This window comes from Orcinus orca, chromosome 10, assembly GCF_937001465.1.
Source record: "Orcinus orca chromosome 10, mOrcOrc1.1, whole genome shotgun sequence".
NCBI classification, from domain to species: Eukaryota; Metazoa; Chordata; class Mammalia; order Artiodactyla; family Delphinidae; genus Orcinus; species Orcinus orca.
In genome coordinates, this window is record NC_064568.1 from 26,883,632 (window position 1) to 26,896,941 (window position 13,310).

General features: G+C 43.3%; 1 protein-coding gene across 30 annotated transcripts in view; it reads left to right on the forward strand.

Moving 5' to 3' along the window:
- Positions 1-13,310, forward strand: part of CADPS (calcium dependent secretion activator) — a 783,217-nt gene that overhangs the window by 413,550 nt on the left and 356,357 nt on the right. For all 30 annotated transcript variants that reach the window (XR_007479444.1, XM_049715275.1, XM_049715276.1 and 27 more), the window contains 2 exons: positions 894-1,007; positions 11,402-11,734. Coding sequence is in view for 29 of the 30 variants with exons in the window: in XM_049715276.1 (XP_049571233.1) it covers positions 894-1,007; positions 11,402-11,734 (447 nt within the window). In the remaining variant the exon portion in view is untranslated. The remainder of the gene's footprint in view (positions 1-893; positions 1,008-11,401; positions 11,735-13,310) is intronic.

A 13,310-nucleotide genomic window follows, 5' to 3' on the forward strand; every position in this document is an offset into this window, starting at 1 on the left:
ATCACTGCCAGGACCAATGTCAAGGAGCTTTTACCCTACGTTGTCCTCTAGAAGTCTTAAAGTTTCTGGTCTTACATTGAGGTCTTTAACCTATTTTGAATTAATTTTTGTGAGTGGTGTAAGATAGGAGTGCAGTTTCATTCTTATGCATGTGAATATCCGGTTTTCCAACATTATTTATTGAAGAGACTATCCTTTCCCCATTGAGTATTCTTAGCTCCCTTGTCAAATATTAGTTGGCCATATATACGTGGATTAATTTCTGGGTTCTCAATTTTGTTCCATTAATCTACGTGTCCGTTTTTATGTCAGTACCTTACTGTTTTGTTTATTATATCTTTGTAAAGCAGGATATTTCAGACCACCTGAGGGGCCTGTGCAATGGTGTGTTGAAAAAACCAACTCCCCAAAAAACAAAAACAAAACAAAAGAATCCAACCCTGATTTGTAGCATTTGCCAATTTCCATGGTGTAAACACTCCCACCTTGGCTGATGTCTAGCTTCCAATAAAAAAATCATTGAATGCAAAATTGGGAAGAAATGTGTGGTAGCACCACATTTTATATCATTTCCACCATACAAATACATAGATGTAAGTGACCTCAAAAACTCAGATAATAGCAAATGTGATAAAATAACCAGGAAGCATTGAATTTTGAGTGTGTCTTACCCTTGTTTTCAATATAATTTAGCTGTAATTTATATTAATTTTTAGTAATGGCTTTGTTTAACAACTGCCTCACAGAATTCCCGTGAATATAATAATCAGCTCCCACACGCCTGTATAAGCCGGCTCTAGCACGTCAGTGGGCCTGGCATCTTCAACGTAAAGTAACCGTGATCCTTGTCTAGAGAAATTCCTCACTGTCCCCTACTTCTCTGTTTCTTACAGATCAGCAAACAGCAGCTGCAGACAGTCAAGGACCGGTTTCAGGCTTTTCTCAATGGGGAAACCCAAATCGTGGCTGACGAAGCCTTTATGAATGCTGTCCAGAGTTACTACGAGGTAAGATGCACCGGGCAGAAGAATGCCAAGACTGCTTGAGCCTGAAGCTCAGAGTTTCTGAACTACTGGTCGGTGAGAATAGTAGCCTTGGCCTTCTACAGGGCCATCCCCCCTGAGCCCAAGGGGTTGGTGATTGGTTACAATTTAAAGGAAAACAGCATTTTGTTCGGCAGGGTATGGGGGGAGTGGGGAAGAAAGGCTACTGTTTGCCAACCGATTGTTATAACAGGCAGAGTGGTGAGTACTTTATGTACCATTTCTTGTTTAATCTTGACAACAGTCTTTGAGTTAGGTACTGCCGTTATTCCCACTTTACTGATGAAGAGACTGAGGCTCAGAGAAGTTAGGTTAATTACTCAAGGTCACACAGCTGTTAAAATGCCACAGGCTAAGACTTGAACTCACTTGAAAGACTTGAAATGGGAAGCATTTTCCCACCACTTAACCCACTTTCTAGAGGATGGCAACACCTCCAAAGGATGTTGCCTTCACTAGCTTCCTTGTTCTTTCCGTTAAAATGGTGCTGTGAGTTCTTTTCTGCAAGTTAGAACAGCATCCAAAATGCAGCACTGTTCTCAGGTAGAAACCTATAAGTGAGAAAATATATCCTGAGTATATACCACAAGTGAATTTTCACCTCTAGACTTCAGAGGTTTAGTTATCAGTAAAGTGAAGTTGGAATTCCACTAGTATTTTAAATTTTGTAGTTATTCTTTCAAAATGTGCACATTTGCTATCGTTTGTACGTCATTAATGAAGTGAACATGCCATATCTTCCTATTGGTAATGTTTACCTCACATACATATCATTTGGTCTTTGAAAGACATTTAACTTTGTATTAATCTATTTTCATCTGAACCAGATATTCTCTGTATTTGGAATCCTGTGCCCCAAATGTCTTACCTATTGTCAAGGCTAGATTAAAACCATTAGAAACCACCCCCTAAGCATTAAAAAACTGATGGAATCCTGCCATATGCAGTTCAACCTAATAACAATAAATTGTGAAGTAGGTGTTAGGAAACCCAACAGACTTCTGATTTTTCCCCTGTGGGATTGCTTTGCTGATTTTCTTCCTTCTTTTCTTTTTTCAATTATTAGGTGGAAAATTATTTTAAAACAAAAACATAGGTGCTCCCACTTTGCTGATGCTCCAGGTACATGCTTCTTCTGCCTATTGGGTGCTCCATTTCTCAGAAGATGCTTTAAAAAAGTTATTTGATTGATTCCGTAACACTCTCCTTCCTATTGCTCCAGCACTTGACTCCTTCTTTCATGGAGAGAGTTGAGCAAGATTGCAATTAGATCTTGTGAAAATATTATTGATTTGTTTCCTAATTAGCCTTTAATAGTAAACAGCCTTTGTCTCTGTGATGTTTGCTGGGTCCATCCACAGACTCATCTTGCACACCGTTTCCTCAATGAAATTTCTGTTTGGATCTGTTCTAGACATCTGGTTTGTTTTCATATGTGTCAAATTTAAACATTTTTTCATTAATACAAGTAGTATTAATGATTGCCAGTAAGGGTCGAACTTGGTGCTTTCTCTGATGTGACACATTTTTTGGTTGGATTTGAGGGAGAGTGGAAATGAGGTTTGTAATCACGGTGGTGGTGTGGTAGTGAATAACCTAAATATATTTAAGAAAAGTTCTGTTTAGAAACCACCAGGGAATGAAATTAATTTTTCCCCCTTTCCTCAAAATCCAAAACCCAGTTGAGACCAGGTAGTTCCTTATCAATAGTTCTCCATGTTTAAAGTCATTCACCAGTTTGTAAACTTGTAGATTGCAGATCTTAATGAGAAGGCTCATTTGACTAATGATATAAATTACAAGAAAGTGCCACTTCTGTCTGTTAATTAAATTTGAAAATTAATAGTCATCAACTTGCTAATGAGTCTCTGGAAATTACCACGACATCTATAGTGATCCTGATATCTTCCTCTATCGTGGCTAGTTTATTTGAAAGAGCTTCCTTTAAGTCTGGTGAGAATACAGACCTTAAGAAATTACTGAATATTTAATATTAAGATCTGAGCAACAGGAAATAATGTGGGGTATTAATTATTTACCATAGTCATTAGCAAAGCTTTAGAGAGTCTTAAGATTCATGTTTCCTGGGAAGCCTAATCCTCTGAAACAGAGGTCCCCAGTCAAGGGATCAGGATTAATCCTTCACTGGGGCACACTCCAGGTTGATTACCCATCCCTTTCTCTCTCTCCCTCTACTCTTGGGCAGTGGAGAAGCTCGTGTGTCTTTCTCTGCCCTCCTCTGGGATGCAGTTGTTTCCCTGTCAGTATCTGTCCCGGGCAGGACTCTTTGGATTACAAGTACAGACACCTAGGTCAAACTGGCTTAAGCCAATAATGAGATTTGTTTGCCCAAGCAGCTTAAAGTCCAGGGATAGATCTGGCTTTCGCTGGATCGATGTGGCTGGATCCAGAGACTCCAAAGATGCCAGCAGGGTGGGTATCTTTCCCCCCACACCTCGGCTTTGTTCTTCCCCGGTTGGCTGCATTCTTGGGCAGGTTCTTTCTATGTGAACAACACTGAAAGTTCCCATCCTGCCAGCTTAGCAACTCCAGGGGCAAAGAGAGTACTTCTTTGCTGAGAGTCCCAGCAAAAGGCCCCAGGTGACTTGTTTGGACCAACATGGGCCCTGTGTCCATTCTTGAACTAATCACTATAGATGAGGGGTGGCATAGACCGAGGACAGATAACACCGCTGGAGCCAGAGTGCAGGCTCGGTTGTACTGGAACCGGTTGTGTTGAAAATGGCCTGGTTTCCCATCAAGAAATTGGGCGTGCTTTTGAACAGAAGGGGGAATGTGTGCTCAACAGGCAAAACCAACAGATACTCTCCTTCTAAATTCTCAGCCCCCACCCCTCGCATACACACACACGCAAACACGCGGGCGCACACACACATACTCCACTCCACTGTTTGTATAAACACTGACACATCCCAATTTACCAGTGAAAATGACAATTTAAAAAAAAACAAACTTTTTCTCCAGAAACTGACTATAGTCAGTTACTATAGATTACTATAGTCAGTTACTAAAGTCAGTTTCAGGCAATGGCATTGTTTTGCTAAGACAATAATGGTTTGTCAACTTGCTAGAGTAGTAAAGAGCAATTTTTTAAAAGTAAAGCGAGTGGGGAGCCACTGTCCTTCTGCCATCTGTGCCCACCCATATCCAGCCCAGTCTGGCCCCAGCTGGCCAGCACTCCTTGCAAGCTGGTCTCCAGGATAGAGGGAGACCAAGTTTCCCTATGGCTCTCGCGAGCGTGCAGGTTTATTTTGTCCTTCCCGTGTGGCCCTGATTGGCAGAGCAGATCAAGCAGAGCAGGAGATTAATCCTTTAATCTCTTTCATTGTGGCTTGGAGGGTGGGCACTGAGATGGATGCTCTGAGATCTGGCCCTGCAACTTTATCCTGTTTTCACAGCCACGGTCCTAAGCCATCAGAGAGCCCACCCTTTTCTCCAGGGCCCCCTCATCTTTTCTAACTCTCAGCTCTTTTAAGACAAATTGTGAAACATAAGCCCTCCCACCCTCCATCCTCACCTCCCTCCCCATCTCCCTGCTTGATTTTGGTTCCTTCACACGCTGGCCCCGACATCATAGAAAAGAGGTGCATGGAAAGGTCTTACAGAACCTTCCTCACTGAGATCCTGCCAGGAAGGAAACATGGGGAGATATGGTGGGAAGAGGGAGTGTAGAATAAGGGAGAAGACATACCAACACTCATTTTAGAACAGGACAGCCGATATCTGGACTTCCGCCAGCGCCACTGTTACAACTGAGTTTTGTTTCGTTTTGGTTTTAGCCGATCTTCTCTAACAAAGCCCCAGTTAGTTTTTGTCAAACTAGATTTGAATGGTGTATCAGACACAGTTCTTCGGTTGCTAGCAAAAGAAACTGACTGTGGCTGAATTAAGCCCTAATAATAACAACAACAACTGTTGTTTTGTTAGTAAAGGAAATAACCAACCTAAAGAAAAGATGGAAACCAGGACAGCTTAGCCTCAGGAAGCCGGGTAGCAGGATTTAATGCACACGCCATCACTGGTATGAATCTACTCCAACCCCATTCCATTCTTAGGCCTCCGCACTCTGAATCTGAACCCCAGAAGGGGAAGTCTGATCGCCAGTCACAGGACCTTGTCCTTCCTTTGCAAGGTCCTGTGATTGACAGTCCCACTGAAACTGTGTGCAGTGACAAATGTGTTTTCGGACTGAGGTGCTGTCATCAGAAGGGGACGGACGGTTGGCAGGCAAAAACTGCAGGTGTTCTCTGCACAGGGTGACAAACGTTCGTTTGTCTTTATGACTGACCTTAATTTTAATCTAAGAAAAGTAGATGTCAGGTCACACCTGGCTATTTTTCTAAAATAAAGCTGCACATTTTCCAATAAGCAAAACCACTATAATTCCTCAGTGGCCTTGAAATAGATACATCCCTAGGAAAAGAGTAACTAGCCATTCTAAAGGCATTCATTCTTGTGAAAAAAGTCAGGCAAGGAAGGAGGGGGCAGAGGGCCACGTGGTTAAGAGGATGAGTTGAGTGTCCAAAAGACGTGGAGTTGAACTCCATTTCTGCTGCACACGGGCTGTGAGACCGCAGCCACATCTGAGCCTCAGCTTCTTCATCTGTAGTGGGATCTTGCTTGCATAATTGTTGTCAAGACTAAATTACACACACATACACACAAACACACACACACACACACACACACACTCAGACACACAACCTCCCTGTAAATCTAGCAACTGGAAAGTGCTATTATGAATATATTAAGGTTAGAGGGGAAGAGTGGTGGTGTAGTGCCCACGTGCTGTATAGAAATAAATGAGAGGGACTTCCCTGGTGGCGCAGTGGATAAGACTCTGCACTCCTAATGCAGGGGGTCTGGGTTCGATCCCTGGTCAGGGAACTAGATCCCACATGCATGCTGCAACTAAGAGTTCGCATGCCACAACTAAGGAGCCCATGTGCCACAACTAAGGAGCTTGCTGGCCGCAACTAAGACCCAGTGCAACCAAATAAATAAATAATAAATATTAAGGAAAAAAAAGAAAGAAATGATAGAGGAGAGTGGAAAGTTACGGAATCAATCCACTCCCTAGTTTGGGGCCTGGACATTGGGTGTGGAAGATACAAGGTCAAGGAAGGGCAAAAGGACATAGAAAGGGGAAAGAGAACTACTTTTGTTCCTAATCTACCATCACGTACCACAGCTCATGGCCCCAGATGTGCTTCCTAAGTTTGCCCAGGACAACCTTACTTTCTGGTGAAGAATAACTTTAAGATCCAAAGATGCTTTTTATTTTAGAAATTAACATGCACCTTGCCTCAGTGAAGGTAAAATTTCTCATTTTTCCATGTAGAAAGGGGTGTTTTAAATGACTGTGAAAGTCAAACATGCCAAATATAAAAACAGACAATGTAGGGGAAAATGTAAATGAAATGGTTAAGAAAAATGCCTGTAATCCCATGATCCTAGACAGCCACTATTACATTTTGGCATATATATTTCTACGTATTTTTTGATGTGTCTATACACATAAAGATAGCTCCTTGATTTCCATGTTAAGATGGAAAGTAACTAAAAAACATTAATAACCCACTTGTTTCGTTTCACAGTTGTTTGCTCTCTTCTTTCGTCTTCTGCAAAAGTCACACGTAAGATATACTCTCATCAGTAAACAGTGTTATTACCTGTGACGTTCTCAATCAAGGGCTATGCTCCTGTGCCCCAGCCCCACTTCACCCCTACCATTGGAAGTCTCTGGTTTGACAGCATATCATGGACATCTTCTGTGGGTTTTTTTTTTTTTATTGGAGTGTAGTTGATTTACAATGTTGCGTTAGTTTCGGGTGTACAGCAAAGTGAATCTGTTATACATAGACATATATCCACTCTTTTTTAGTTTCTTTTCCCATATAGGTCATTACAGAGTATTGAGTAGAGTTCCCTGTGCTGTACTTACTAGTTATCTATTTTATATAGAGTAGTGTGTATATGTCAATCCCAATCTCCCAATTTATCCCTCCCCCCCTTACCCCCTGGTAACCATAAGTTCATGGACATCTTTTGATGCTGATGAAAAAAAAAGTTAGCTTTTTAATGGCCTCATGATACTCTATTTAAAAATAACAGGTAACTTTTATTACATTCTTGTAGTAGAGCACCATGCTCACCGGTTGACATTCATTGTCTCACTGAATCTTCACTCAAATCCTACACGGGAGGGTGATTGTGATTCCCATTTGAAAGATGATTAAACTGAAGCCCAGAAGGAGGAAGCAATTTGCTCAGCTGACCAAGCTAGCACCTGGTGGAACCAGGATTTGATCCCAGGTCATCTGACACTAAAGCCCACTGCTCCCATTATGTGTGTGCCATTCATTAGTAAAACTCATTAGTAACCTGGTTGTTGTAGGTTTTTAAAGTCTTATTTACTCTAGCATCTAGGTATTTTTCTTATTTATGTTGAAATGAGATGCTTTTGTAGAGCAGGAAAGGATCCATCTTGTGTTCTCAGCCTGTCTGTGAAGAAGCCGGAGCTGGGTCAGCTTTACCCCGTATCATCTACAATCATCAGTTACCGATGTGCTTGTGTGTTTCTAAAACAACCTTGAGGTTGCTTGGCTCTGGCGATGGAGCAAAGGACTGATGGATGGGGTTGAGTCGCTGAATTGACTGCCCTTCCCCATTCCGTATTTATTTGTTTATCTGCCCTCTCCCATCATGACCTACCTGTCTGGGAGTTGGCAGACAGGTAGGGAGGATTTATGGATGTGCTGCATAGAGTTATGCCTGGAGTTGAAGCCTCTCGCAACAGTTACCAAAAAATGAAACAGAAAACAAAACCCAAAGTACCCGATAGAGCTCCCGGTACAAATGAGTTTCAGGGGTCGTTTTAGAGACACACAAGCATGTCACTGGCCCCACTTCCCTTCTGACAGACTGAGAAGCCAAGACAGATGATGTGCCTGGAAAATTAGTTTTCCGCTACCGCCTTCTCTCCCCGTGGCTGTCTTGCTGCCTTTTGGCACTTGGCTGTCACCTCGATGTTCCGTCTCCTTCCGCTATGCTCTTGACATTCCACTTATCTCCTTTCGTTCTGGGGCCTGGCAGTTATATCCTACCTGTGGACAGAGGGAGCCTTCCAGTTTTCAGAGTCCTTTCAGTTTGATCCTCATCAAAGAAGTCTGGCTGGGTGAACCCCATGTGATGGCAAAGGAGAGAGTGGTTGACAGAAGTTAAGTGACTTATCTAAAGCCATCTGCTAGTAGTTCAACAAATATTTATTGAGTGGTTACTGTGTACAAAGCGAGGGACTGTGGGAAACAGATAATGTGCTCAGGGTCCAGGGGTCACCAGTTATGGATGCCATCTGGGACCAACGTGCCAATATCCTCATTTCTTACCCTGTGTTGTCAGGTCCCATGGAAAAATGTAGCGTCAGTTAATCGTTTTAAGAGACCATTATATTGTGCTTGTTGGTTTCTCCTTTACCTTCGTTCCCCATCCAGATATAATCTCCATAGGGTCTCTGCTTTGAGATGTCTGCTTTGTTCGTGTCGTTCCTTCACCGATTCTGTCATTAAGCATAGCACCACCTGGCACACCAGGCACTGTCTTAGGCACTCGGAAGAAATAATAGGAAAAAAGCAGCTACAGTTCCTGCCTTCCTGGGACTTATAGTCTAGCTAGAGCCTCAGATATTAACTAAATAGTCACAGAGACAAATGGCAGCTGTGGAAGGGCTTTGGGAGAAAGGCATATGGTGCTGAGAGCTTATAATGGGGGCCTGCTACAGGTTTGTGGGACACTGATATGGACAAATGGGAGGAGGATATGGCTTCATCATTGATTGAATGTTTTTAAGTCACCTCTGATAGTCGTTAGCGCTGACAACAAAGAATTAACCCCTTTGCATCCCTGCCACCATCATCACTCGCCTATGCTCATAAGGTGTCTCTCAGCTGGCCTCCTGCCTATTCTCTTGTCCCTCTTCAGGTCTGTTTTCCACATTAAAGCCAGAGAATGTGAACTTGATTGTGTCGTGTCCCAGCTTAAAGCCTTCAGTGGCTTCCCAGTGCCCTTCAGATGAAAACCAATGTTCTTAATGGGGCCTCCCATGCCCTTGGCCAGCTGACCCCTTCTGCCCATCTTATACTGGTCATTCTCCTACCCCTCACTGCCCCAGCCATACTGGCTTCTCCTTATTTTCTCAGATCCTCAGTGTATTTACACATATTGTTCCTTCTTTCACTCTTTTCCTACCCATCTTTCACATTTCATGTCTCCTCCAGGAAGGCTTTCCTAACTGCATATTGGAATATATTCCTGGCTACGGGCACCCATGAACCTGTGTATTTTCCCTTGGCTAGCACTTGTCCCAGATTGTAATGATGTCTGTATGGGATGATTAGGACGATGTCATGGAGGCACGAGGGCTGGATCAGCATCTGTTTTGCTCCCCACTGTAACCGTGGCAGCTGGCACGTGCCCTCCCCCAGTGAGTGTCCAAAGAAAGGGTGAATGGGCTCATGGAGAAGAGTATAAACATTACAGCTGAAAAGACAAGCTCAAACTTTTATAGTTCAACTCCCTCGGTGTACAGAAAAGAAGTTAGAGGATCAGAGAAAGGAGGTAACTTACCCAAGGTCACACAGCAAGTTAGTGGCAGAGCTGGCCTGGGATCATGGTTTACAAGTCCTGTCACAATGTTATACTGCCTCTCCAGAAACTTCCTCTTTTGCTTCACAACTTTGATGTACTTTGAGATGTAGACCTGTAGCTGAGGCACAGTGTGTTACATGGAGAAACTACCTGCATTAAGCATTACAGATTTTCGGGTGAATTCCTAGCTCATTAAAGCCCGTAAGGCCTGAGGATTCATTTGAAACTTTTTTTTTCTATAATTGATTTTTAAATGAACTCTAAGGTCTCAACTGAGTACCAGTTCCCAGGCACAGTGGAGCTGGCCATGGCCTCTAGCCTGTGAAGCACACCCTCAGCCCCCCTTCTCTCTAAATTAGTTCATTCAGTTGACAATAAATGGAACTCATCTTTCTAACATCTCTCCTCCCCAAGGAAGGCTTTGTGATGAAGCAGGAGGCAGTGAGATGCCCCTCAAGCGATTGCCTACCAAAGGCATCCCCTGACATCCGACAGGGGAGTGAACATTTCTTCCGCCTCTGGAAGGCTATTTATGCACCTACTGACGTGTGACCGGGACACAGCTCAGAAGTGTCAGATGTTTCCTCTTTGTGAACGGGAAGCAGCAGCTTCACTGCCTTGTATGACACCCTAGAACTGTGTAGCTTGTATAAGCTCCAGAATGGTGGGCACTGGGGTGAAAGCAAATTATTCTCAATGGCTGCTTCATCCCAGGACCCAGGCAGCACCAGCAAAGCAACCAGGGGTTCTCCCACCAGGCAGGTGAGACCCGTAGGAAAGGGAGGAGCCAGGGTGAAGTCAAAAGACCGTGCGTTTAGAGTCAGCCAGTTTGAGTTACCAAGAGCAAGTCCCTTCCCCTCTCTGGAGTCTTGGTTTTCCTTCTACAAAACGGATCGAGTCTAATGCCTTGTCATTCACTCTCAAAGCGCCAGGCTCCCCTCTAGAGATGGATGATATCTGGGGGGACAAGAAAGGCACAGTCCTTGCCCACGTGGAGTTTACATTTGGGGAGGGGAGACAGGCGTTAAATACATATTTACCTGATCCTTGTTCAGTTTTAATTGTGATGAGTATCACTGAGAGGCTAAAATGAGATGTAAATAGTGGACTATGTACTATGTAAAGTGCTGTGTACGAGACATCATGCCAGATACTTTACATATAAAAATAATAACAACCAAAACAACTTATATGGCATTAATATGAGCCACTTTTTAAAGTGCTCATCATATATTGACTCATTTAATCCTCATGTAAAAACACTTGTGCTGTAGAAACTACTGTTTTCCCCCTTTTATAGATGAGAAAACTGAGGTACAAAGAGGTTAATTTGCCAAAAGAAATACTGCCACTCAGTGGCACAGAAAGGCCCCAGGCTGTGTGAGCAGTTGAGTCTCTACACTATATGCTGCTTCTCAGGATATGACTGTCTCATTTCATCCTTTCCACAACCTAGTAAATGCCATTGTTATTCCCATTTTCCAGATTGGGACACAAAGGCAAAACATGTAAAGGCCCTCTCTCAGTTCCCACAGCTAGGAGGTAGCGGGGCAGGATGCGATTCACACTGGTGCCTCCTGGGAGGCTCGTGAGGGGGTCCGCCCAGGCCCAGCCGCCAGCCTCCAGCCTCACAGGGAGTGTGTTACTGCCGGGCGGCTTCCTGATGTCTGTCCTGCCCTGCTGTTGCTCAGGTGTTCCTGAAGAGCGACCGCGTGGCCCGCATGGTGCAGAGTGGAGGCTGCTCTGCCAACGACTCGCGGGAGGTCTTCAAGAAGCACATCGAGAAGAGGGTGCGCAGCCTGCCCGAGATCGACGGCCTCAGCAAGGAGACCGTGCTGAGCTCCTGGATGGCCAAGTTTGATGCCATTTACCGCGGGGAAGAGGACCCCAGGAAGCAGCAGGCCCGGATGACAGCCAGCGCAGCTTCCGAGCTCATTCTGAGCAAAGAGCAACTCTACGAGATGTTCCAGAACATTCTTGGGATCAAGAAGTTCGAGCATCAGCTCTTGTACAACGCCTGCCAGGTAAGGTGTCTGTCACCTGGGCCCAGAGCTGTGAGTAAAGCAGGCCACATGATGATTTCTGTGTGCCCTAGGCATCACTGCCTTCATGTGCATTTCTTGATTAAAAAAAATATTTTTTATTACATCTTATAGCTGCATTGGTAAAAGTTGAATATAATCCAGGCTAGAATATATTCAGGTTTTTCTTCTGATTTTTAAAAAGAAATTTAAATGTTTTGTGAGCTCCTAAAAATCTCATGGACCCTGGATATTATGTGTATTGTGTCTAAGGGGTCAATTGGCCCATGTGTGGAAAGTGCCAGAAGATCAAAATGATGTTTGTTTTTTTTTTTAAAGATTATGTGTCTTTAAAATAGGTGATATTTACCAGTTGAAGGGCTTGTATTTCCTCAGCTGGGGAGACAGCTGGACTTTGCACCTGGTCGTCAAGTGAAATTATTTAAAACAGAAAGCTTCCAGAACACCTGAGTTTGTCATACTCATATGTTAGTCACATCTACATTTCTGAGATGACTAGCTGAGGCTCCACTTGGACCCACCCCAAAAATGAAGTTACATTTTCTCTGGATCACAGTTTGGGGGCGTGAAGTACCCTAGATCTTCATTGCCTGTGACCGTTTCCCCGTTACATTTCTTTATTCACCCACTATTTATCATGTGCCTACTTTGCAGTCTTTGCAGATTTTATTGAATGTCGCTTGGGAGCATTTTTAAAAGGCACATTTGCAGCCCACAGCCCTAGATTCCAGTTCTGCATGCTCAGGGCAGGGCCCCGGAATCTGCATTTTAAACAAGGGCCTCCCTTCCTGGTAATTTTGCTGCCCTTTGCCTTTTAAGAACCATTATAAAAATTCAGCTGTGCCCTGGTTTCCCTGCACCAACTCTGCCCCTAAAGTTGGTAAAGTGAAGACACTGTAGTATATTGGCTAAGAGTTGTTCCTTGCTCAGAATCCAGCAGACCTAGGTAAATCTTAAGATGGCCCCTCACTAGCTTTGGGGCCTTGGGAGTTAGTTAACCTCCCCACATATGAACTTGGGATGCAACTGTTACGAGAATTCATGTGTGTAAAGCCCAGAGTAACATGGGGCACTTTGTAAATGGTAGCAGTTAAAGTATGTTATAGTCTACTGGAAGAGGCAAAAAGTCAACAGACAACATCAGAACAGTGCCATAAATGTTTTTTTTGTTTTTTAATTTTTAATGTTTTAAAATTTATATTGGAGTATAGTTGATTTACAGTGTTGTGCTACTTTCTGCTGTATGGCCCAATGAATCAGTTATACATATCTCCACTCTTTTTTAGAATCTTTTCCCATATAGGTCATTACAGAGTATTGAGTTCCCTGTGCTATACAGTAGGTCCTTATTAGTTATCTGTTTTATATATAATAATGCGTATTTGTCAATCCCAATCTCCCAATTTATCCACCCCCTCTTCCCCCTTGGTAGTTTGTTTTCTCTGTCTGTAACTCTATTTCTGTTTTGTAAGTAAGTTCATTTGTATCCTTTTTTTTAGATTCCACATATAAGTGATATCATATGATATTTGTCTTTCTCTGTCTGACTTACCTTCAC